This window comes from Emys orbicularis, chromosome 10, assembly GCF_028017835.1.
Source record: "Emys orbicularis isolate rEmyOrb1 chromosome 10, rEmyOrb1.hap1, whole genome shotgun sequence".
NCBI lineage: Eukaryota > Metazoa > Chordata > Testudines > Emydidae > Emys > Emys orbicularis.
In genome coordinates, this window is record NC_088692.1 from 51,625,833 (window position 1) to 51,651,072 (window position 25,240).

The 25,240-nt window shown below is 52.6% G+C and overlaps 1 protein-coding gene across 1 annotated transcript in view; it reads left to right on the forward strand.

Annotated features, from left to right (window-relative positions):
- The first annotated feature begins 2,018 nt into the window (after positions 1 to 2,018).
- Positions 2,019 to 25,240, forward strand: part of LOC135885067 (maestro heat-like repeat-containing protein family member 1) — a 48,203-nt gene continuing 24,981 nt past the window's right edge. Inside the window, exons 1-25 of the mRNA XM_065412699.1 lie at positions 2,019 to 2,064; positions 8,800 to 8,907; positions 10,208 to 10,290; positions 11,439 to 11,519; positions 11,944 to 12,010; positions 12,147 to 12,260; positions 12,599 to 12,672; positions 12,966 to 13,088; positions 13,636 to 13,731; positions 15,026 to 15,176; positions 15,384 to 15,439; positions 16,165 to 16,306; positions 16,773 to 16,822; positions 17,147 to 17,254; positions 17,416 to 17,532; positions 17,740 to 17,865; positions 18,626 to 18,772; positions 20,766 to 20,845; positions 21,336 to 21,474; positions 22,216 to 22,311; positions 22,805 to 22,909; positions 23,049 to 23,175; positions 23,582 to 23,676; positions 23,912 to 24,061; positions 24,724 to 24,878. Coding sequence (XP_065268771.1) covers positions 2,019 to 2,064; positions 8,800 to 8,907; positions 10,208 to 10,290; positions 11,439 to 11,519; positions 11,944 to 12,010; positions 12,147 to 12,260; positions 12,599 to 12,672; positions 12,966 to 13,088; positions 13,636 to 13,731; positions 15,026 to 15,176; positions 15,384 to 15,439; positions 16,165 to 16,306; positions 16,773 to 16,822; positions 17,147 to 17,254; positions 17,416 to 17,532; positions 17,740 to 17,865; positions 18,626 to 18,772; positions 20,766 to 20,845; positions 21,336 to 21,474; positions 22,216 to 22,311; positions 22,805 to 22,909; positions 23,049 to 23,175; positions 23,582 to 23,676; positions 23,912 to 24,061; positions 24,724 to 24,878 — 2,636 coding nt within the window. The remainder of the gene's footprint in view (positions 2,065 to 8,799; positions 8,908 to 10,207; positions 10,291 to 11,438; positions 11,520 to 11,943; positions 12,011 to 12,146; positions 12,261 to 12,598; positions 12,673 to 12,965; positions 13,089 to 13,635; positions 13,732 to 15,025; positions 15,177 to 15,383; positions 15,440 to 16,164; positions 16,307 to 16,772; positions 16,823 to 17,146; positions 17,255 to 17,415; positions 17,533 to 17,739; positions 17,866 to 18,625; positions 18,773 to 20,765; positions 20,846 to 21,335; positions 21,475 to 22,215; positions 22,312 to 22,804; positions 22,910 to 23,048; positions 23,176 to 23,581; positions 23,677 to 23,911; positions 24,062 to 24,723; positions 24,879 to 25,240) is intronic.

The following is a 25,240-nucleotide window of genomic DNA, read 5'->3' on the forward strand; positions in this document are numbered from 1 at the left end:
TCCCAATGATTAGCCCTTGTCTCTTTCCCAAATGCATGGTCTAAGCATTTAGTGGTTAACAGGAGAAACTGTTAACATCTTAAATTACAACAGCATTTCCATATCACAACAAAACTGTTGCAAGAGTTTATAACTCTAATCCCTTGGCAGGGTTTTAGTTAACTTCTCTTACCAACATGCTGAAGTTTTGGGGAGGTTTCCTTGGGCTGGTTTCTTCCCGAGTCTTCTCTCTTCTGTCTGTGTCAGCTTGCTTGTAGAGAGGGAGAGGATGAGTTGAGTTTGAGCAGGGTAGCAGAGCGTGTGCAGGGTGCTCACTTAGAGTTTTTATACTCGTCTCTTCCCTATTTCCGTGCAATTTTAGAAAAACACACCTCTCTCACCCTTTCATTGGCTCCCTACATTCATGGAGCCTCTTCATCTTATGGACAGGTAGTTTGTTAATGTGTATATGTGTTAGGGTTGTACGTCTTTCTTGACAGTTATATTTCCTTTGTTTTTGTTGGAGAGATTCTCAGAACATCTTCAAATTTAGTCTTTTAACTCTTAACTTATTCAGTTCATTTTCTGAGATATTTCTTCAGTTTCATTAGGGTTCAACAGGAAATGAAATTCTGTTTTTAAAAAGTCCAAACCTGTGGTTTATGTACAGGTTTTTAGTTCTCGAAGCAGTCTTTTAAAATTAAATCATTCTTAACGAGTCTTTAGCTTAAATACGATTGAAGAAGTTGTTGATTCTCTAGAACAATTGTTGATGATGATTCTTCTTATCTTTCTGAGTTGGGGGAAGGAGTGGCTAGAGCTCTGCCAGTAACTAATTACTTCCCCATTAATATAATAAATAGTCTAGACTTAAATGTCTTCTTATATTGGTAATCAGCTGAGCAAGGTCATTAGATTTCATGTTAGTACATAATGCATTTTACCACACGTAGTAATGATATTAGAAAACCACATTAGATACTTTGCATTCAGTTAAAATGCTTTGCAAATATGCAAATATGCCCTCCAAAACAGTTTGCCATTTCAATATTTTAAAAATCAACTAAGGTTTTCTACAAAACTTTTTCTCAACTACACGCATTCTTCTCTAAAGTTTTAAGGACACAAGCAGAGGGTTTTCTTGCAAAGAGGGGCTGGTAGAGCCCACTTTACAGCCTAGATTTATTGTTCTAACACATCCCTACATTCATTTTGGAATATCCAACATAAATAACATCCTCACCTTCTCCTACAGGGCCAGATCTTTCCTAAAACATTTCTCTTTATAACATTTGTTTTATTGAGATAAAGGATTAGATGTATAATAAACTGGCAGCTTATAGAAGACAGAAGTGTTCTGGTGTAGATAAAACACTCTTTTGGTTGGTTTGACTCTTGACCCAAGTTCCTTAGAGTTACAAGCGGTTTGTTATAGCAATTAAACTTCTCTTAAATATTTTGTGCAAAGCAGAAATGCCAATAATCAACACATATTTTAAACATAGCACAGAAAGAAACTAGTATAAAAGTTAAAGCAGATTAAAATGAGCACAGCTGCCTTTTAAAGTTTGTACAGACACTCTTGGGGGACATAAACAGTTTTGTGGTCAAGGAGATGTTATTTTCCGGACATTTGCATGTTTCTGGATGACAGAAAGTTGAAGACTTCTGCAATTTCTTTGATTAGCGTGAACATTTTATAACCTAGCTAACTAAAACTGGGCTTCTGTTCTATTTTCAAGCCTCCTGGTGACAATATACTTATAGCTATGTTTGAATGTTCAGTAAAGGCACAAACATGTTTGTAATGACCTAACATTATAAAAAGAAGTGATAATAATGATATTAATAAAATTTTACATCAATATTGAGGTCTCACCACCTCATAGCAGTCTTGTCTCCAGCCAGGCAGGCAGCAAAAGAACTACGCCTGGGTCCCCTTGGCCCACCTAGAACCATGTGTGAGTATGGTGGGGTCTGTGTCATGGGAAGGAAGCCCCAGGGACTCATTCATGTTGGTTCTTGTCTTAGGAGCCGATATGGATCTTTACGGGCACCTCCGCCGACTGCTGCGCCGGTCTGGAGGTGAGTAGGAATTCTCCCCAGAAATGGACCCTCCTCTCCCCCCATTGCTGTCCTGTCCAGAGCTACCTGCAGGGGACCACTGGGAATCTGCATGGAAGCTCCATGTGCTTGGGGAGTCAGGGTCTCCTGATGGAGGAGGTTTGTTTTCTCCAAGGTTCCTTGCAGCATTTTAGTTTTATTTAAACCCCTAGACATTTCTAGCCCTTCTGGACTGGCAGGGAATTCTCTGGTGGGACCCCAATGCAGCACTGCCATCCCGGCCTTGTCTGCACTCTCCTTGTCTCCTGAGGGAGATCTGTTATTAACTAGAGAAGCGGGGACAAGCAGAGCTGGGGAAGTCCTGGCCTCTTGGGCTAAAATCTCTAATGGAATCCTGCTGGTTAGGGAAGAATTTGGGGCAGATTCTCCCCAAATTTCCCCCTGGCCCCTATTGCCCCTGCCCATGTTATCTCAGCTCCCTACCTGTGGGGTGAGGTGTTTGTCAAATGCCTTGGCAATGGGTGTGCAATATAAATGCTCTTGGCTGTGATTGGTGGAAGTCCCTCTCCAGAGGTGCCCTGCAGTGTGATTAGTTCCCCACACATATGTATTGTCTACCTCACCCCCCTGGGATTTCTATCAGTGACCAGGAAAGGAGGAAATGACCCCCACCCCTTTGCACTTATCCACAGCCACAGACCAGGGGAAGGAGGATACAGCAGCAACTGAGTGTTGCAGCCCTTCCCTGTCTGGGCCTGCTTCAGGTAAGTAGGAAACAGGGGTACCGACTCCTCAGATTCACCCCTTTTCCTGCGTAACCTTCTGGAACCTTCATGTTGAAATGTTTCCAATTCATAGTAAGTTGTTACAGATAAGGCTGCAACAAAACCCAGGTTCAAGCCACTAGGTCAGTTACAGAAAATGTATTTAGGCGACACTATGAATGATAAAACCAAACTTCATTCAAAAATAAAACGATTAGTTAAGCAAACAGGTGCGCAATTACCACCTACACTGTCAACACTAACTGTTGTATTGTGGATCAATGCGGGATCAGTCCACTGACAACAGCGTGAAGTACAGCCTTAGAACCCTGGGACATAACGGTACCCTTGGGGCGTTAATTGGAGCGCTCACCGAATTAACAAAACAACTCCCAGTAGAAGCCATTCTCATACTATTGAACGTGCAACTGCCCCTTACACTAATTATATTTCCATCGCCTCCTTATTGACTCTTTATATTACACGTGGTTTACATTAACATCTGCACCAATATCCTTCCCATGCTATTAGTATAGATAACATTTTAATAAAACAGTCACAATTCTCAAAAACACTCATTAAAAGCCCTGCTTAAGCCAGTTATAACCAAAACCTAACAGTAGCATAACCCCAGGCCATGTCCTTGCTAACTCTTACTTTCCCATAACAGGATCTCCAACTTATGGCTAACTTTCCTCACACTAACAACTTCAGTTTTCTAAACTCTTCTACACTTAAGCTAACTTAGGCCCCAGACCTATTTTCTACTTATTTCTTAACCTAAACCATCCCATAGGTAGGCCAAATTCACAGCCATGAAAAAGTCATGGACCATGAAATCAGACCTCCCCCATGAAATCTAGCTATTGGAGGGTTGGGGAAGGGCAGGCTACTACCATGCCCCTGGCTCCAGCTGCTAGTCCCCTCTGGGCTGGGGAGGGACGGAACTGGCACTTCCCCTGCACAGCCGCCCTCGCGGGGGAGATCAGACCCCCCTCCGGGTACATACCCCGGTTGCTCGGAAGGCAGCGCAGAAGTGAGGGTGGCAATCCCACAAGCCCGCTACAACAGTTTTGCGACTCCTCCGCAACTCCCTTTTGGGGCAGAACCCCCACTACAACATTGTGACATTTCAGATGTGAACATCTGAAAACCTGAAATTGAGTTTCAAATCCTATGGCCATGAAATTGATCAGAATGGACCGTAAATTTGGTAGGCCGCTACCTATAGGCTATACCTGCCCTTTGCCAACTCCCTCCAGTGAGTCGGCCCCCTCCTTCCCATTACTGAGGTTCTGCTTGTGCCTGGCATTCGACTTTTCCAGAGGCCTTGTGGTCTGCACTGCCTGAATGAGGAGGGCTCTTGGAGTCTCCATCTCCCTGCGGTTCTCCCTCCCCAGGCACTGCACGCGCTAGATTTCTAAATCCTCCAAGCTGTGTTTGCTGCAAACTAGTCCCCACCCCCTGCACTGCTGAGACCCCATTGCGCACTGTGTGAGAGTCGGGGGCTGTGATTGTTGGCCCCAACCTGTGACAGTGAGAAGGAGAGCTGGGGTGGCTTTGCCTCTGTTTAGAGAATCGCTCCTTTCTGGGTCACACAGGTGTTCTCTGTAACTGAGAAAGTTCTTTGGTGACCCAGGTGTGACTGTATTTGTTACTCAGTGAAATCAGGTTCATTGAAGTGTCACAAGAGGACTGGAACCTGCTGCTTTGGGTACAGAAAACTCCCTTCCCCTCAGCACTATCATTCACATCATTCCCCTGGCGGTTCAACCAGAGACCTTTAATGGAGAAATTTAACCCTTCTCTTCTATTGACAGACACAGCAGTGCAAGAGACTGCAGTGTCAGCCAGAGATGGCAACCCACCTGTCACAGAGTCTCCTGGTCCAGGTAGGCAGAAAGCGGCATGATACACAGCCAGAATTCCTTTCCAAGGCCAAAGTTGCTGTTCATCTGCACTGTCTTTTACAGAATCAACATAATGTTTAGTATCAGGGGCAGCCATGTTAGTCTGTATCCACAAAAACAACAAGGAGTCCAGTGACACCGTAAAGACTAACAGATTTATTTAGGCATAAGCTTTCGTGGGTAAAAAACACTTCTTCAGATGCACAGAGTGAAAATTACAGATGCAGGCATTATATAATGACACATAAACTAACATAATGTTTAGTTCTAGCTTGTGCAAACAGTATAATTCCCGTGGGATCCTTCAGGGTGAACAGTGGTATATTAACGCAGGGTGCTATATTAGAGAATCACAACAGTTATTATGAGAATAAACGTCTCATTAGCCTCAAAATTCAGAAGGATGTCCACAACTTTAAACTAGCTTTGACGGGGACAGGTGAGCAAAGCCCACAGGTAAGTGGAGAACATGGAGACCTGGGAGATGGGTCGGAAATAGGAGGGAGCGTGGGCTATAATGGCAGAGAGAAAGGAGGGTCAGGGCAAAACTGGGAGGCAAGATCAAATCAGTATCTTAGATGCCTATATACAAATGCGAGAAGTATGGCTAACAAGCAGGAAGAACTGGAAGTGCTAATAAAGAAATACAACTATGACATTGTTGGCATCACCGAAACTTGGTGGGATAATACACATGATTGGAATGTTGGTATGGATGGGTACAGCTAGCTCAGGAAGGATAGATGGGGGAAAAGGGAGGAGGTGTTGCCTTGTATATTAAAAATGTACACACTTGGACTGAGGTGGAGACGGACATAGGAGACGGAAGTGTTGAGAGTCTCTGGGTTAGGCTAAAAGGGGTAAAAAACAAGGGTGATGTCATCCTAGGGGTCTACTACCGGCCACCTAACCAGGTGGAAGAGGTGGATGTGGCTTTTTTTAAACAACTAACAAAATCATCCAAAGCCCAAGATCTGGTGGTGATGGGGGACTTCAACTATCCAGATATATGCTGGGAAATTAACACAGCGGGGCACAGACTATCTAATAAGTTCTTGGACTGCATTGCAGTCAACTTTTTATTTTGGAAGGTTGAAAAAGCTACCAGGGGGGAAGCTGTTCTAGATTTGATTTTAACAAATAGGGAGGAACTCGTTGAGAATTTGAAAGTGGAAGGTAGCTTGGGTGAAAGTGATCATGAAATCATAGAGTTCACAATTCAAAGGAAGGGTAGAAGGGACTACAGCAAAATAGAGACAATGGATTTCAGGAAGTCGGATTTTGGTAAGCTCAGAGAGCTGATAGGTAAGGTCCCATGGGAATCAAGACTGAGGGGAAAAATGACCGAGGAGAGTTGGCAGTTTTTCAAAGGGACACTATTAGGGGTCCAAAAGCAAGCTATTCCGCTGGGTAGGAAAGATAGAAAATGTGGCAAAAGACCACCTTGGCTTAACCACGAGATCTTGCATGATCTAAAAAATAAAAAGGAGTCATATCAAAAATGGAAGCTAGGACAAAGTACAAAGGATGAATATAGGCAAACAACACAGGAATGTAGGGGCAAGATTAGAAAGGCAAAGGCACAAAATGAGCTCAAACTAGCTACGGGAATAAAGGGAAACAAGAAGCCTTTTTATCAATATATTAGAAGCAAGAGGAAGACCAAAGACAGGGGAGGCCCACTGCTCAGTGAGGAGGGAGAAACAGTAACAGGAAACTTGGAAATGGCAGAGATGCTTAATGACTTCTTTGTTTCGGTCTTCACCGAGAAGTCTGAAGGAATGCCTAACATAGTGAATGCTAATGGGAAGGGGGTAGATTTAGAAGATAAAATAAAAAAAGAACAAGTTAAAAATCTCTTAGAAAAGTTAGATGCCTGCAAGTCACCAGGGCCTGATGAAATGCATCCTAGAACACTCAAGGAGCTAACAGCGGAGGGATCTAGGGGTTATAGTGGACCACAAGCTAAATATGAGTCAACAATGTGATGCTGTTGCAAAAAAAGCAAACATGATTCTGGGATGCATTAATAGGTGTGTTGTGAGCAAGACACGAGAAGTCATTCTTCCGCTCTACTCTGCGCTGGTTAGGCCTCAATTGGAGTATTGTGTCCAGTTCTGGGCACCGCATTTCAAGAAAGATGTGGAGAAATTGGAGAGGGTCCAGAGAAGAGCAACAAGAATGATTAAAGGCCTAGAGAACATGACCTATGAAGGAAGGCTGAAAGAATTGGGTTTGTTTAGTTTGGAAAAGAGAAGACTGAGAGGGGACATGATAGCAGTCTTCAGGTATCTAAAAGGGTGTCATAAGGAGGTGGGAGAAAACTTGTTCATCTTAGCCTCTAAGGATAGAACAAGAAGTAATGGGCTTAAACTGCAGCAAGGGAGGTTTAGGTTGGACATTAGGAAAAAGTTCCTAACTGTCAGGGTGGTTAAACACTGGAATAATTGCCTAGGGAGGTTGTGGAATCTCCAGCTCTGGAGATATTTAAAAGTAGGTTAGATAAATGTCTATCAGGGATGGTCTAGACAGTATTTGGTCCTGCCATGAGGGCAGGGGACTGGACTCGATGACCTCTCGAGGTCCCTTCCAGTCCTAGAGTCTATGAATCTATGAAAAACTGCTTATTAACTCGTGTGCACGGTTGCAGCAATTAGCTAAGCAGTTGCAGTGACTGCTTGTGCAAACGATCATTGTGATCTGTAACTGGCTGACTGTGTGTCAAGCAACCATGGCTGTGGTTGGAACTGTGGGTGCTACTGAGCACACACATTCCATTCCTGGAAACAGACACCAATGCATTTTTCATGACTGAGATGCCCACGTTTTTCATATGTATATTACAAATGGCTTTGTGAGTCATGATCAGATTCTGTCTCAAGCACTGCTGCTTTGGTGGCTGTGCAGTGAGGTGGGCCAGAATAGGTAACTTCTTGGTCAGAACATACCTCATAAACTCAAATACCTCATGGAACCAAATGCTCTAGGTGATAGAGCCGCCTTGCTGAATCCCAAGGAAGAGGAGAGGTACCACAAAGATTTTATCCCCAAGGAAGGGGGATCCCACATTTCAGTGCTGCAGCTCTGTACATCTACCTCCATCCGAGCCTTGCAATGTCTCTGTCTCCTTGGGGTTCTCCATCTCATGAGTTACGTCCTTCTGGCTGAGGGGGACCCAATGGAATCCCCTTCAAAGCCCCTAGTCAAGCAGAGAGCCTCCCCATGTAAATGGAGGTTCCCCCCCGACCTGGAGCAATTCCAGCCATCTTGGGAGCCACAGACCAGCACAGAGAATTGAGCCTGGGTCTCATTCCACATGGCAATGCAGAGCACCGGGCACCAGAGCACTAGCTTGGCCTCCCAAGAGTGAAGTGTGAATGTTCTGAGGTCTGTGCAGTAGAAGAGAAACTCCTGTGATCTGTTTACATTGGTTCTTGTCTTAGGAGTCAATATGGGGTTTTTGGACCGTCTCTGCCAAAGACTGACTCAGACTATTGGTGAGTAGGAATTCTGCCCAGAAGCGTCCCCCACGATACAGATTTACCCCAGTTCCTCTCTGATTCCTATTGCCCTTACATAGAATCAGTCACATGACACCTCACCCCACCACTGCCCTTCTGAATTACAGGATGGACACCTTTCCGAACGGACAGGACAAATCTGGACTCCAGCCAGCCAGGCCCCACTGACTCTTCTGTCCCAGGTAGGAGTCAACAGCCTTTCGCTGTGACAAATCACCACATGTCTATTTCTGTCCCATCAGGAAGTTCCATCCCAGTGCACACGGGATCATTCAGTGCCTCAGTTTTCCTAGCTTCATAATGGGGCTAACAAGACTGACAATCTTCACTGGGGTCTGGAAGGTGTGGGTAATGTTTGTAAAGGGACTGGAAGAGGAAATGCCCGATCTCAGTGTTAAGTAACATGACACTGTCTGGGCAGTGATTGGTGGAAATCCCTCGCCAGGGGTTCCATAAGGTGCAGACAGTTCCCACACAGTTGTATGTCCCTGTCGCCCCCAGGGCATTCTATTAGTGACCATGATTGCGGGAAATTAACCCACCGTCTGCCTGTATCCACAGACACAGAGGAGCAGAAGGCGGCCCAAAAACAAGACCCGGCGCCACAAACCCTGGCTGCAGGAACGGGCAGCCACTGCAGCACTTTCTGTGCTGAGCCTCCTGATCCAGGTAGGCCCATGCCCAGTATTGAGTGCCAGGAATAAAGGGGGGGAAAGCAGCCACAGTGACAGCCAAACCCCAGTGCTGGGAGGGCAAGAAGAGACTCCACCCAGGCTCTGTGCCCTGCTCTGCACATGCACATAAGCCACTGCCCTCTGCTCCACCTTACACGCCAGCCTCCGTGCCATCCCACGCTGGGCTAAAGCCCTGCTGCCACAGGGCAGCACTGGAATCATCACCGGGCAGCCTGGGTGCCAGTAAAGGGGGAACTGACCCACCAGGCAGCTCCCTCTACCAGCTCAGCTCCCCAGTGGCTCTTCATAAGAATATAAGAATGGCCATGCTGGGTCAGACCAATGGTCCATCTAGCCCGGTACCCTGTCTTCTGACAGTGGCCAATGCCAGGTGCTTCAGAGGAATGAACAGAACAGAGCAATTATCAAGGGATCCATCATCCCCTGTCATCCAGTTCCAACTTCTGGCCATCAGAGGTTTAGGGACACCCAGAGCATGGGATTGCATCCCTGACCATCTTGGCTAATAGCCATTAATGGACCTATCCTCCTTGAATTTATCTAGTTCTTTTTAAATCCAATTATACTTTTGGCCTTCACAACATCCCCTGGCAATGAGTTTCACAGGTTGATTGTGCATTGTGTGAAGAAATACTTCCCTTTGTTTGTTTTAAATCCACTGCCTATTAATTTCATTGGCTGACCCCTGGTTCATGTGTTCTGTCAAGGGGTAAATAACACTTCCCTAGTCATTTTATGATATTATCGGTCTTATTATCTATCCCTTTCCTAATGATTCCCAACATTCTGTTAGCTCTTTTGACTGCCGCTGCACATTGAGTGGACGTTTACGGAGAGCTATCCACAATGACTCCAAGATCTCGTTCTTGAGTGGTAACAGCTAATTTAGACCCAGTCATTTTGTATGTGGGATTATGTTTTCCAATGTGCATTACTTTGCACTCATCGACACTGAATTTCATCCGCCATTTTGTTGCCCAGTCACCCAGTTTAGTGAGATCTCTTTGTAACTCTTTGCAGTCTACCTGGGACTTAACTATGGTGAGTAATTTTGTATCATCCACAGATTTTGCCACCTCACCATTTTACCCCTGAACAGCAAAGGCCCCAGTACAGATCTTTGGGGACCCCACTATTTACCTCATTGTGAAAACTGAAAATATATTCTTACCCTGTCTTTTAACCAGCTACAGTCCATGAGAGGACCTTCCCTCTAATCCCATGACTGCTTACTTTGCTTAAGAGCAACCTTAGTTTCCTTCTGTTCATTTTAGGCACCAAGCGAAAGGCCTATTCGTCACCCAGGGGACAGCTCGCCCCAATCAGCAAGGAGGAGGAAATGCCAAGGAAGACCACAGTGAGTGAGGAGAGAGCGGGAAATCCACAGCACACTGGGGAAGTGCCCATGGCACAGATGGTACAAGGTTCCCTCCATCACCAACTCAGCCTGGACTCCCGCCCCCTACTGCCTTTCCCACGACACACTGACCCTCTAAGGCTCTGACCCCCTTTCCTCATCTCTTGCTCCCAGATTCACTGACATTCTCTGGCCCTAGAGAACATGCTCTGACCCCCCCCTTGCCAGGGCAGGTGTTGCAGACAGGAGGAGAGAGGCGACTCCATTCCCGGCACCTGGCTCTGCTTTCTTTCTTCTTTGCTGGCTGGTCAGCAATGGGCTGCATTAGGGAACCAGGGAGAGAAATAATCCTAAGCTTCACCTCTCCCCAGAGTGTCCCGCGCACTCAGCTCTCCCTGGGCCCGGGGCAGGGTTAGCTGTTAGCCCAGCCTATACCTGCGGAGAGCAAGGCTCCGGGAGGGGAAGTGGCTGGCCCAAGGCCAGAAAGCAGGAGTATACATCCCTGGTACACTCTGGAAGTGACCATTGTAGGAGGTGAGCAGGCAGAGACAATGGGCCAGATCCTTGGCCCCTGGTAAGGCCGCATGAAGGGACATTAAGCTCTCCCTTCCAAGCTCCCGCGTGGTTTCCTCAGCCCAGCACGGGGGCAGGGAGGAGCCCTTGGATGCTGTCTCCCCATCCCTGACCTGTCTGCGTGGGTCTCTAGACTGTCAGCCCTTCAGGACAGACATTGTCTCTGGCTGCGTTGTGCTGCACCCAGTGCAACAGGGTCTGATCCTGACTGGAGCCTCTGGGCGCTGCCATAACATCAGTAGTGATAAGTAATCAGGGCAGGCCCCGCTCTTCCAAACCGGGCCCCGCCATCCCTGCCATCCTCTCAGCACACACCACCCCAGCTGGCGCCAGGTACAACTATCCTGTTGAACCAACCATAAGTGATACTAGGCTAGTGCAAACCAAGGGGTCAAATGCCCCTCCCAGAGAAGGGAGAGTCCGGCACCAGCTGGAAGCTGCTCTCCACCAGGGCCATAACTTTATTCCTTCCAAGTCTGGGTTGTGGTAACCCAGCTGCTGATGGAGACTCTACACATTGGGGCTTGTCTGCCTGACACGTCATCACCATGTCCTGCGTCTCTTCTCTTGCACAGGGCCTTGCTTGCGTGAGGGACATGGATGAGGCTGCCCTGAGGAAGGACATTGGCACCCTCTTCCCAGCACTCCACTCCATGGTAAGAGATGCTGGGATCACTCAGGCAAAATCCCGGGGCCTGTTGGCTTAAACTGGGCAGGCTGTGGGAAGAGCTGTCCCTGCCTCATCCTGTTCCCATTGGGGGATGGATCCTGGAGAACTCTCCTTTGGTTTCTTTTCCTCCCACTCACCCCACCCCCTTTGACCGGGAACATCAGCATCCCGCACCTTGTTCCAGCGCTCCACATCTTCAGTTCCTGACCCGTCAAACTCTGCTTCTACATGAGCCATGGCCCCCGAAGCCTCGGCATCACTCATAGACTGATCCAGCTTGCTGGCCTGTTCTTTAGATGGGAATTAGAATCTGCCTCTCCACCCTCACCCCTTCACTCTGCCATCCGAGGGCTTGGCCTGAGAGACACTTGATCTAGTTTGCCTTTGCTGGTGTTGCTTTCTTCCCTTAGGTGTGTCATCTCCCCAGAGAGCACCTGGAGGAGCGGAGAGAGGCCCTGGACTCTCTGGTCCATCTGGGTAAGAAACCCATTCACCTTTCCCAGAGAAGGAGATTTCCCAGAGCCTGCAGAATTTCAGAGCCCAGGCATAGAACTATATTCCCTTCCCCTTTATGATTCACCCACCCCATTCTGATTCACTCCTCTTCCTGCAGCTCGCTTGTTCCTGGTGGAGCTGCTTGTGTTCCTGTTCAGGAGGCTGAACAAGGACGAGGAAGAGGAGACCTGTGCCAGTCTCTTCATTCTGGACCGGATAGTCCGATCCAACAGTAAGTGACCCCACAGCGAGGCCTCGTCTTTTGATGTCTTATGGCCTCTTGTGCAATTAGCAGCGCTTAGCACTGGGCCTCATTGGGGTCATTTATACCTGTCTGCAGTAGATAATCCAAGTCCTGCAGCCCCTCAGCCGATGCTGCGGCAATGAGAGAGGACAGTCACTGCTGGAACTGCAAGCGTGGGCAGATGCAGCTGGTTACCCATGGGGGTAACCTGCCTGGAGGGTCATGTAGGGACATTGAGGTTGCTCTAAGGTTCCTGAGATCTCAGGTCCCTGCACACCCTGGTTTAACATCAGCCCTGCCGAGCCGTGTGTCTGTGTCTCTTACAGTTTCCGAAATGACGCACAATACCGAGAAGCTGTTCATAGCCCTGGGGCCAATCCTGCAGAGCACAAGCATACGGGTGAGTCTGGAACCATGGCCAACGCGGCCAAAGCTAGTGAATGTCTGCCTGCCAGTGCAGAGCCTGCCGGGACCCTGTGCATCGAAACACATGACCCATCAGTGCTCCATAGTGTAGGGCAGAAGGTGGGGGAGAGAATCCCTGCAGGGCTCCGGCTGCATTGTCATCTCTGGGCTGCCTAGCAGTATTTCACCAAACCCCCCGCTGAGAAAGGATCCCAGCCTGGACTGGGAGGGGACAAGGTCCCTCCACACTGTGTGCAAATCATTTCTGTTTCTGTCTGGGTCTGGCAGGTCAGAGAAGCCCTTGCTTATTTTATAAGGACAATGGGGGCGCATGGGCTCTTGGAGAAATCTGCCTCAAGACCCTTAATTGACTTCTTGGTGCGTCAGTGCACCCTGACCCTCAACAGCACGGTAAGAATCCGCAGAGACCTTAGTGACGGGAGTCCGTGAACAGGGCAGAACATGGGGTCAAGGGATAGGGAAGGGGGGCAGCTGCAGATGGGGAGGGGCAGGCGATGGGCAGCAAATAGGACTTGGGAAGCAGATGGAACTGGGGACGGCACCCTCCGTCTACTGATGGAAGATGCTGACAAATAGAAGACAGTGTTTTTTCCTCCCAGCCCATTCTCTCTGATCCCTCTCCCAGCTGCCATCCGGGCTCTGTCCCTCGCGCAGGGAGGGCAGGACCCCTGGCTTCCTCCTTCTCTCGCCTCACTGTGATCATCCACCTTAGGAGACTAAGCCATGATGGATCTGGTTTTCACCAGGCAGAGGGGTGGAGCCTAGAACTGGCTCCACACAGACCCTGGGCTGCTTATGGCACAGTCACAGCCAGGGTTGCGCCTTTTCTCTTCAAGCCCCATTTTCACCCCCTGCCATGCCCACTAGAGTTACCGTGCCACGGAGGTCTCCACCGAATCTAAATCTCCCTGGTGTCTCCCTTACTTCTCACCCTCAGGAGGAAGCAGACGGGAGGCGCACCATGGAGCTCGAGGTCCGCCAGCTCTGCTCCAGCACCCTGCAGTCCCTGGCTGACTCCCCCAGAATGGCCAATGTAAGTGACCCTGCTCCTCTCCATTGGACACAGGCCTCTCTGGGTCTGAGCTTTTCGATGAGACAGGCCCCAACCAGACTTATTTATCTGAGCCTCCCCGCTCCAGAACATCATGGGGTTGGGTAAAATGGACCCCGGATCCGAGCCGGACCTGGGTCTTTGGAACAGGGAACACTCACCGGCTGAGTGCCCCTGCACGCCAGCGTTTGGTGTCATAGGGGCTCTTCTGCTCGAGTATCCCCTGTGGTCAGTCATGCTGGTTCTGCAGCTTCCATAGCTCAGTCCCTCTTCATTGGTCCTTCTGTTAACTTTTCCCTGGCTGTTACAGGGTGGGGTCTATACAGCCCATCACATTCTTGTTTTGCAAAAGCCAACCCTAGCCCAGGAGTTCCTGCCTCTCACCCACACTACCCTGGTGCCTACGGGAGAGTCCACTGAGCTGGGAGACACTACATCCAAATCTCATCTCTGCTGACTATTGCTTAGGTTTCCACACACTGCACAGACCTGATTACTGACCCAGGCGTCAGAACACAAGCCTAAGCAGTCAAGTATTAGCCAGCCCCCTTCCCACACTGAACAAATTAACAGCGGGGTTGCGCACGGTAACTTCAGGCAGAGCTGAGACTAGAAGCCACATTTCTAATAAGGCAGACCCAAGTATTGTGCACTCAGCTACACTGTCTTTCAGATTGAGCATGCCCAATATACGTGCTTTAGTTACTACAGGTGGGGATAGACCCCCGGGGATTCCTGATCTCCACTGTTCTATACTGTCTAGCAAAGAGTTGTGTAACCCTCTGGCACAGTGTGTGTTAAGTCCCCCTCTTGTCCACACAGCAGACAGCAATTGCGTCTGTGCTTCAAGTGGCGCAGGTCTGTGTGGGGATGTGAAGGTCAGAGCTCAAACCTCCCTGAGCGCCTGTCATGGTTTCACTTGATAGTATTGGGTTTCCTAGTCTCCTCTTTATTTATCAAGCTGGTGTATTGCGTTCCTGCCGTGAGAACACAGCCTTTCCCAGTGGGACTGGAGTTAGGAAATACTGTGCTGTCAATGATGATGCTACACTCAACAAAAGGCGGGGGGTCAGTCATGTGTCACTTGATTTGGTGCTGGAGGCAGACACTGATAGGTGTGAAGGGGGAGGGGGTGGGGATCGCTGCATGGTTCAGGCTGGGTAGAGAGGTCTGGCTGGCGGTGGCGAGGCCAGGGGTCCTGTCTAGTGTAGGAAAGAGAGAGCTGGTGCAGGAAGAGGCTATTTCCGTACTGAGATGGCTTTTCTCTGCTCTGCAGGTTTTATGGCCTGGGCTGCTCCTTCAACTGAGCCCAGCAGCCCATGGGCCAGCCCTGCCTCTCCTCCTGCAGACCTCGGTCGAGGTGGTAAAGAGGATGCAGGAGGAAGGCAGGCTGCCCTTGGCCAGGAGGTGTGGCAAGGCGAACAGAGGTGAGTCCCAGTATTTTATCCACCCGCTCTTAGTCCTTCTGTAGCGAGAGGCGTCTGCCCCCAGGTGAGGGTGGGGATCAGCTCTTGGCTCTGGTTCCGGCTCACTGCAAGGACACAGCCAGCCGTCAAGGGCACAGGTAGAGCTCAGAGATGAATGCAAAAGATCCCTCCAGAGCCTGATGGGATGCCCCCCCTTTCTGTTCACAGGGTGTCGGTCAAGCCCCAAGTCCACTCTACCCCAGGAGCTGCTGGCTCGGCTGCTGGTGAGTAACCCGCAGCCAGGAGGTTCCTTATGCTCAGTGGGAAGGGGCCACTCCTGGAGCTGGCATGCAGTGTGTGGTGGCTCTTCTCCCCGCAGCCCCCAGAGGAGCTGGCTCGTCACATTCCTCGCGTTCATTGCACATCGACCCAGCGCCTCTCGGCATTTAACAGAACCAGCGAGCTCTCTGAGCCAGCCACCTTCCTGGCTCCCCGATCCTGGGGCTGGACCAGGTCCCCCAGCACCAGTTAGTGCAGCCCTCGGACGGCTCCAATAGAAGGCAGCTGGAATGAGCCCTTAGGGACTGTTGTGCAGGCCCCCTTCTGCCCCCTGGCCTCCAGCATCCTCCCTTACCAAGGGGCAGCTGGGGATTCCCTTTATGGCCCAGCTGCCTCTTTCGAGCTGCTTCAAGCTCCCCTTGTGCTGCTCTAGCCTAGGCCAAGGATCTGACCCAGCAGCTGCCTGACGGCCTCTGGATAATCCTGTCTCCCTTCATCTGAGCTAGAGCCAGCCCAGGAGTGAGAGGATGGAAGGAGCCAATAGCTGGTCCATGGAGTGTCCCTGATCAACTGAAATATCCATCTCAATCCTGTCCTGGTTGTCAGCTCCACCTCCCTGCTGTCTCCTTCCCTCCATCACTGAGCTCTCCCCCTGCACCTGTAGGGAGCTCCCTTCTCACACTGCCTCGCAAGGGAGGGGTACAGCCACCTCTGCCTCTTTGTCCGCCAGGTGCTCGGTGCGTCTTCGTTTATGACGGTGCAGGTCAGAAGGGCAGCCATGTTCCTCCTCTTCCAGCTCATGAGCATGTTCCAGGCCGGGTCGGGCTGGTTCTGGAATAGCTACAAGACGGAAATGCTCCTCTATGTGGAAGGTGAGGAGGGAGTGTCTCCCCTTGCAGGAGCAAAGGGAGGGGACACCGTGATGCTGGGCTCAGAGAGGGAGAGGCCAGGGCCTCCCTCTGAATCCAGTATAATATGATGCTGTGACCTTGGAATCAGAGAGGATCACGTCAGGATCATATCCCTTGGTTCATCTAGCCCAGTCCCCCATGCCTAGACAGGAAGGATCCTTTCCAGGACCGTATCTAACCTTCATTCGACATCTCACACCCTGGGGAAGGATCTTGGCAAGCAGAACTCCTGGGTATTTCACATCAAGGGGTTTGGGTCTGAGGAGCATTGTTGTCCATCAGCAATTTTCAAAGAGCCCTGGGTCCCCTTGGGGCCCGTGAGTCGGCAGCTCCTCTCCACCCCCTGCCAAACAAGAGCCAAGTTGAAGGATGCTCCTCAGTAGAAGGGTCTAAACACAAAGGAAACTGACCTGCCCATCTCTTCCAGATCACAAGACCTGCTTCTGCCAGAGGGAGTGGGAGCAGCAGCTGCTGCAGGTAAGGGTCAGAGAAATGGAGGGCTGGAAAGGAACTCAAGAGGTCATCTAGTCCAGCCCCCTCCACGCTGAGGCAGGATTAAGAGGCCCCTCAGCAGCACTACATTGTGGGACAGAGGAAGCGGCTGGGTCCAGCAGATGCAATTGGAGAAGCACCAGGGGCAGCTCACAAGGATTCAGAAGCATTAGGAGAGACTTGGGGGGTGACAGTGCACGCTCCCTCTTCCCCTCCCCTCCCAGCTGTGGTGGGTTCCTGGCTGGAGCTATTGAGAGGACCAGTTTCTTGGCCCCTCTCGGTTCTAACTGGCTCTTCTTTCCCTGGCAGTTCCTGGAAGACCTTCTCTTCTTCATCTCGGACCACACCTGGCTGGGCTGTTTCATCACTAGTATCAGGCGCCAGCTGGCCCACGGTGATAAGCGGCCCGGTGACAAGGTCAGTGTCCTGGAAGGAATTGGGGTTCAGTGCCTAGTTCAGAACAGCAGTCGCTAACCAGGGGCAGCTTGGGGTCAGTGAAGCAGACAACTATACCCAGTGGGCTCTGTGCATGCCAGGCTGTGCCCAATGCATCCAGCATGATGGTGTCTCTTTCGCAGAGCTTTCTCTACAAGTGCTGGGGCACCGTGCTGATGTTTTTTCCAGCAGAGAGCATCAAGCCCCAGCTATGGCTTCTGGTGGAGATGGTCGATTTCCGAGAAGAAGAGGAAAGAGAGGTGAGGTCTTTGCTCCTCCACTGTCAAGTGATCCCTCATTCTTTGTCAATCCCCTGATGCTACATGTGTATGTTCTGCCTTGGACAAGGTCCAGTGGATTGAAAAGATCTTCCTTATACCCATGCCCATGGCAATGACTTGGAGAGCCCATCCTGGCCCCTTGGCTTGTTGCTCAGCATTCCCAACCTCCATCTTTCTGTCTCTCAGGGATTCGCCCAAGCGCTTGGGCTGTGTGCCAGGCAACAGCTATACGAGGTTTTCGCCATCCTGGAGCACTGGGAAGAGTTTGTCAGCAGGGTGCAGCTCCAGCCTTCTGCCGGTGGCTCTCTGGAGGTACGGTCCCACCTAGCATCTCTGCTCTTTCATCCATCCCTTCACCAGCCTTTGCAGGTAAAGGGACCTGCCAGGGAGGACCCTGCTTCCCAGAAGCCTGTTCAGTGAAGAGCTGAATTTCCAAGCAGTGGCTCAGCCTCCATGGAGGGAGCCCTTTCCTTACTCCTCTGTGGAGTTGCAATCTCAGCACAATGGGGTGGATCCAGGGGGGAAGGTGGGTCCTGTTGTCTAAGCTCTCCAGGGTATCTCCTGGGGAGCTCAGACATGCTCCACGCAGCCCCATAAACAAGGCTCAGAGAGGGCCCAAAAGACACTGCCATGCCATCAGCTCCAGCTGACATTTCTCAGCAGAACAGACCCTTGGTCTTCCCCTGAACTGGGCTATTTCACAGACCTTCCTGGCAGACTCACCAGGGCTGGCATGTCTGACATTAACCTGCGTCCCCCCTCTCCCCGCACCACCACCACCACCTTCCCAGTAACGCTCTGGGCCAGTGCAATCCACTGTAGTCCCAGTGACATCTCTGGAGCTAGGCTGAATTAAAGCAGCTGCTAGTGCGTCCCCTTCGGCTGCCGGGTCACCTCAACCACCCAATCCTGGGGAGCTGGGAAGGGCCTCGGAGTCCAGGCAATTCAGCTCAGCAGAGTAGCCTTTGGTGGCTAAGCCGGCTGGATGAAAAATCCTCCCCTGGCCCCATTTGTAAGTTAGGAGCAGCTGGAGGCCATCCCTTCTCCTCACTCTTTCCTTTGCAATTCTCAGGAGCCAGCTTCCATCGAGCAGCTGAGAAGCCTCTTGCTCCTCACCTATGGGCACGTGGTCCACTCACACCCCACGGATCTCATCCTAGAGACCATAGGCTTCAATATCCTGGCTCCCATGCGACACCACTATTTTCTGAGCCCACACGTAAGTCAGAGCCCTCCCCTGACCACCCACACAGCACCTACCCGGACTATGCACAGCAGCACAGAGCTATGTCTTTGCATAAACTCAGCTCAGAGGGCTGGCCCTTTGCCCCAGGAGGGACAGGAGACATGGGAACAGCACCACTCTCTGTGACTGCCCCATCTCAATTAGCTTCTCTGATTCCAGGCCCATGGAAGCTAATGGAAGGACTCCCATCTGGGCCTTGTTAGAGTGTAACTGAGCATCACTTGGTGCTATTGTCCCAGAGACGACTGTACCCTGTTTGGTACCTCTAGGCTTGTGCTGCACTCAGGGATCAGAAGATAAAGATTTAGGGCCTGTTTCCCCACACACTGCAGTCGATGGTGTAGCTGGGCACAAAAGGCGCACGGAGGGATTCAGGCCCCTAGCCCCGTTGACAGGCTCTGGTGCTGAAGGGGGATTTTTGAGATAACTCTAGGTTGTTTTCTTGCCATCGGAGGTTTGAGGCCGACGTTCAGTCCTACCCTGGTTACGATGCCCATATGCGCGTCCCAGCGAAAAGGAGAGGGGATGCTACTTTGGTTTAGCTGAATGTTCTCCTTGGAGAACGGATGCCTTGGTAGGGAGAGCCCAGCCAACTGCAGAGAGCAGCAGATTCCTGTCCCAGATCAGACAATTACGACCTGATTGTCAGGGGAGCTGAGCAGCCCCAGGGCCCACTGACAGCTCTGGGAACTGCAAGTGCTCAGCACCTCTGGGAATCAGCCCGTTCCTTGCATTCATCTCCAGAGATATTCCCCTAGGCCAGGGGTTCTCAAACTGGGGGTCGGGACCCCTCCGGGGGTCACGAGGTCATTACATGGGGTGTCGCGAGTTGTCAACCTCCACCCCAAACCCCGCTTGCCTCCAGCACTTATAATGGTGTTAAATATATTAGAGAGGGTGTTTAATTTATTAGGGGGGTCACACCCAGAGGCTTGCTGTGTGAAAGGGGTCATCAGTAAAAATAGTTGGAGACCCACAGCCCTAGGGAATGCAAAGATGTTCCACTCGGCAAACCAGGTCCTTTCCCTTAGGGCGTGAGGGCAATCCCGCCTAGGACAGCAGCTCCCTTGTAGAGACTCGCCCTGTAGCCTTGTGTCTCAGCTCTCTATTGCCTGTGGCTGTTTCCTCATTGTTCTCTCCCCCTCCTGCCTGTGAGCCCAGGACCCACTGGTGAGATCTGCTTTTCTGAGAAGCCTCGCGCGGGTGGGTGAAGCTGTCACACAAGTGAGCAGGATTCCCTTGGTGAGCCAGGACACATACACCGTGCTGTCCCCCCTGCTGGTGAGTGAGCACGCTGGGGTCCTGGGGGGGTCCCGAGGGCAGATGCACATGCCACAGTCTCTGGCGTTTAAAGGCCATGTGCTGCGTTTGCGACCCGGTGCCCAGGGCTCTACATTGTGCACTGCAAACCCAGTGCTGATGCCGGATTCTTCTGGTGCGATTGCAGCCCAAGGAATGAAATGACACTATTTCCCATTAGCGGATTCATGCTGCTTACACCTGGGACCATTCCCCATCCCACTTCTGAGGGATCTGCCCGGCACCCAGCAAGCGCCCTGGGGATTAACTCCAAGGGTTTTCACTCCGGGACATGATCCTGAGGCGTTAACAGGCGCAGCCCTCCCTTGGTTTGCAGGAAAATATTTGACCTCAGCTGTTCAGGACTCTAATGCTCCCCGTCACAAAATCGCCTCTGCCCAGATCCCCCTTCCCTGCTCCGTGGCAGATGCTGAAGTTTCCAGATGTGCCGTCAGGAATGGCGAAATAGGGGCTCTGGTGAATGTCTCCTCCATTCTGGCCACATGGCCGCTCCCAGGCCATCTTCCCAGCTCCGTGCCCCAGTGCACTGCACGCTGGGGCTGAGGGTCGGTGGGGGCGTCAAACAGCGTTTGGAGATTCCACGTCTTGCTGAGGAACCGGGCTCCCCCAAATTCTTTTGCCTTTGACTCTCTGCTTTGTGCTGCAGGAGATGCTCAGAGTCAAGGACCGGGCCCGGCTGCAGAGCCCCGATCACCAGCATGCCCTGCTGGCCATCTCATACATAGGGTACGTCCATGGGGCCTGACTCAGCTGCGGAGCCCAGCAGCCGGGGAGGGGCAGATGGAGGGAGAGGAAGTGGGGGAGGGACGAGCTGCAATAAGAACCGGAGGATGTTTCTCCCTGGTGGCTCACTAACGGGCCATACCCTCCTCGGCCTCCGGGTCACTTTATCCAGCCCCCATCTCTGCGTATTGCCTGGTAAGAGGGAGCCCCTCCCGTCAGCATGAAGTGCTGTGACGGCGCAGGGTGCAGGCGCAGAGCAGGGCCCAGGATCAGCCCCGGAGAGCAGCTTCCCCAGCAGAGCCCCTGCTGGGCCCAGGGGGCATAGGCATCTCCAGACAGGACCATTCCCTAGGCGGTGGCTCTGCTGGAGATGCCCCCTGGAGCTCTGCTGCTAAGGGAGGGAGCTGTCCCTCGAGCCATCAAACTCAACCTGACTCATGCCAGGACCTGTCTCCGTTCTAATGGCCCCGTCTGCTCCGTTCCTTCCAATCAGGAAATTTGAGCCTCGCCTGTCTAAGGAACAGGAGGCTGAGACCATCAGCACTTGTATCACCAGTGCCATGATTCAGCGCCCAGCCCTGGCGAAGCTGAGAGGGACTGAGGTGGCAAAAAGCTCCGCTATCCAGGCAGAGGTTAGTGAGGCATGGACAAAGCTGCAGCTTCCACCTGCCTCCTTGGCTGGGAAACTCAGCCACCCCCCTGGCTGAGTAGCTGGACCCTGGCCCGATGCAGAGAGCTGCGTGTCCAGCCGAATCCAGCCCCTCGGTTTATTTTCCAAAGGGCTGGTGACAAGTGGCTACGCAGTTAACTCTGCAGTGGGGTTGGCAGGGAGAACAGCTGTAGAGGTGAGTGTCTGTGAGACTGTACAGAATTACCCTGGATTCTTGGCACAGAGAGCTAGAAGCTACCCCCCATTTACACCAGCTGAGGCTCTGGCCCAGAGTGTTAAATAGCATTTGGTGCAGAGGGAGCAAAGCATGGATTCGGGACAGCCACACGGCCAGGCCATGACTCTCCCTGCCACAGAAACAGAGATTGGCTGGAGCGGGATGAACAGCTCAGCCCTTGGGGAGCCAGCGGGGTGTTGGGGGGCAGCTGGGGCCCCTCCAGAGCAGGAGGAAGGAGGCCTTCCCTCCAGAGCCCAGCTCAGTACATGTGTTGGGGAGCCCAGGTGGGAGGAAGGATTCTTTGGGGTAGGGCAGCCCGTGGTCCAGGTGAGACCCATGTCTATGTGCAGGGGGATCAATATCACCTGGGTAAAGGGACCCCGAATACCAACAGCACCTGGCTCCAGACCGGGGGATCCACTCGTCCCCCTGCCTCGTGCACCCCACCTCCCTTGCGATTTACTTCCCTGCTTCTCTCTGCTCCAGTCTCTCCAAGAACTGCCCTGGGAGGGCCTGGATCTTGTGCTGCAGACATTCCTGGAGCAGCACCTGACCCCCACCACGCTACTGCATCTCTTTCTGGTATGATAGGGAGGGGGGAGGGGCCCATTCGCACTGGCCATCTGGGGATGGGCCGGCTGGTCAGGTTCTACCCGAACCACAAGAGGGAAGGCTCCAGTTGATCCCGAGGGGGCTGAGCAGGCCTCCCAGCTGCTGTGAACTAGCCAGTCCCCATGGGGCATACACCCAACCCTGGGATCCAGCAAGACAATCCTAGTCCTGCTCCAGGGGTGTCACTTTGGCCTCCTACATTTGGCCTGGAGCCCCTGTTCCCCTGAAGGAAACAGCCCTGAGACCCTACAGGATCAATGGGGAGAATCCTCAAAGCGCTGAGCCCAAGACCCTCAGACCTGTGCCAACGCCTCCCAGACAGGAGAGGAGCGCTGAGTTCCAGTGTCCGGAAGTGGAGAAGAGGTTAAATGCTCCATGTCCTCTCTCTGCTGGGGCGGGAAGCAGGTTCTGGAGGTCGCCCCGGCATTGCTGCCGCTCACACGACTTTCTCCCTGCTCCCCAGCACTTGCAGCCGTGGATCTGCTCTCCCCGGGCCCAGGAGAGGAGCCGAGCTGTGAGAGCCAGCGCCCGGCTCTTCATGTTCTACCGCTTCAAAGCCATCACCGAGGTGAGCAGCACAGACCCTGCTGCCCCCCGCCCCCCCCCTCCCGCCCAGCACTCACGGGAAGCGGGGGGGGGGGGGGAATACAGACAGAGCTGGGCTCATCCCGACCTATGTCCTCAATTTCTGTTTGGTGGCCCATTAGGACCTGAAACCCATGGCAGAGCAGGGCTACATGGCTGGGCTGCTGACAAGCCAGGCCTTCGATGCTCAGGAGGCCACCAGATACTGGGCATCTCAGGCTCTCTACTGGCTCTTCACGCCTTGCAAAGGTAAGATAGAGCGGAAGCAGTCGCCACTTCTCAGCCTTCACAGCCCCGGCCGTTACCTAGCGAGCAGGGCTGCAGAGAGAACATGGCGCCTTCATCGCAGCCCTGACCAGAGGGACACAGAGCAGAAGTGGGTTGGTACCTACCGGGCTGACCTGGCATCTGCCCTTCACCAGGTGCCTGGGACCATCTGGGACCTCCCCTGATCCCACCCCAGCCCCAACACACCTTCTACATCAGGGTGAAGGGTGGGCAGTTGGCCCAGAAGCCAGCTGAGAGCTCACCCTAGCTGGTCGTTCCCAGCTGCGGCCGGAGTCTGGCTCTTTGGCACCTCTGATCTGGCTCGAAGGGGAGGGGGAAGAATCCGGCCCCGAGAGCTCTGCCTGAGCACTGCTGGTTTCTTGTGCAGCTGTCGTGTACACCAAGACAGGGGCGGTGGTGAGCGTGCTGAGCAAGACGCAGAAGGATGCCAGCTGCAGAGAGAACCCTGTCCATGTTGCTATGGTGAGTAAAAGACTGTGGCTGGAGAGACAGACACACACATGGGAAAGGGGGGTTATTGTCTCCTTCCCTCGATGAGGAGCCGGCAGATGGAAATTCCTGGGTATGGGCTCCAGTGCCCACTCACATAGCCCTGGGCACAGGCTGCCAGTGCCTCTGTCCCCGTTCCCTGAAGAGCAAACCCACCTCCCCAGGCCGGGGCTCGCTGCTCACACTCGGCCTGTGCCTTTCCCTGCAGCTCATCGCGAAGCACCTGCAGTCGAGTGACCTCATGCCCTTCAGCTTCACCCTGCTGGTGGGCCTGCTGGAGAAGGAGGAGTGTGCAGACCAGCTGGCGGGCGTCATGGAGGCGGTGCTTGGAGAGCAAGAATCAGAGCTGCAGAGCCAAGTAATGGCTGGGCATTGGAGGCACCATGCTGACATCTCGAGCAGCTCCATCTTGCCCCGTGCCTAGAATTCCTGGGGCACAAGGGAGGATGTGGAGGGGAGACATCCCTTCTCACCATCATTGATCAATGGGACCCATCCTTGCCCTGTCTGCAAGGGGGCCGCTGGGCACGGCCCTGTAATGGTTTTCAGGCTTTGATCCCAGGAGTCTGGCTTGCCCAGCTCACTCCCTGGGAAATGTGCCCTATCTCCAGACCCATCCCCCAGCTGGAGGAACAGAGCCTGCGGTGGGGTCCCCCATGTCCACTGACTCTTTGCCCAGTGGGCATGGATTGACGTACAGGATGGAAATGCATCCCAGACGCTTAGATCCCACTCTGGTGCTGAAGGGGAGGTACAGCCGGGATATCCGGGGGGTGGGGTGTCACTGGGCAGCGGGATTGGGACCCTTAGTTCTACGGTGCTGGATCACGGGTGGGGGATTCAAGGTACCGAACCCAGAACCCCCCTCGGCTCAGTCACTCGCTAGGAGAGTTTATCCATGGCCTCCGCCGGGCCATGTGACCGCTGCCTTGTTTCTGAGCCTGCCCAGTTGCTCCTGGCCCTTGCCTGCCACCCACCCACAGCGGGGGTAGGGTCTCAGCCCCTGCTTTGCCTCCGCAGGTGCAGGATCTCCAGGCGGCTCTTTCCTACACACTGAGCCCACCCTGGGGGGGGCGGCTGAGTGATGGGGCGAGAGACATTCTCCACCTACTGGCCAGACAACACACCAAGACCGCGGTCAGCATCCTCCTGAAGATGCCCTGGCCTTACAAACGGTGAGCGCCGGCCCCAGGGAAAGGATAGAACACCCCCCTCCGGCCTCCGAGCCCCCCCTTAATGGGGTCACTCCACAGCACCACGGTTACATGCAGCACAGCCCCTCCCCTTGCACACAGGCCCCCAGGGAACAGCCCTGCCCCGGCATGCTGTCACCATTAGCCTCCCTGTCCCTTGGAGGGCTCCGTGTGCTCTGGGACCCCCGGCTCAGGGCTCCCCCAGCTGAGCTATTCCTAACACAGCTGTCACCCTCCCCCACTTCGTTCTGTGCACTGCTAACCAGTCCACCCCATCCCGGTTCGGCTGTGCAATGGCTTGGCTGGCTGGAGGCCAGAACAGTCTTCCAGCCCCCCCCCATCAC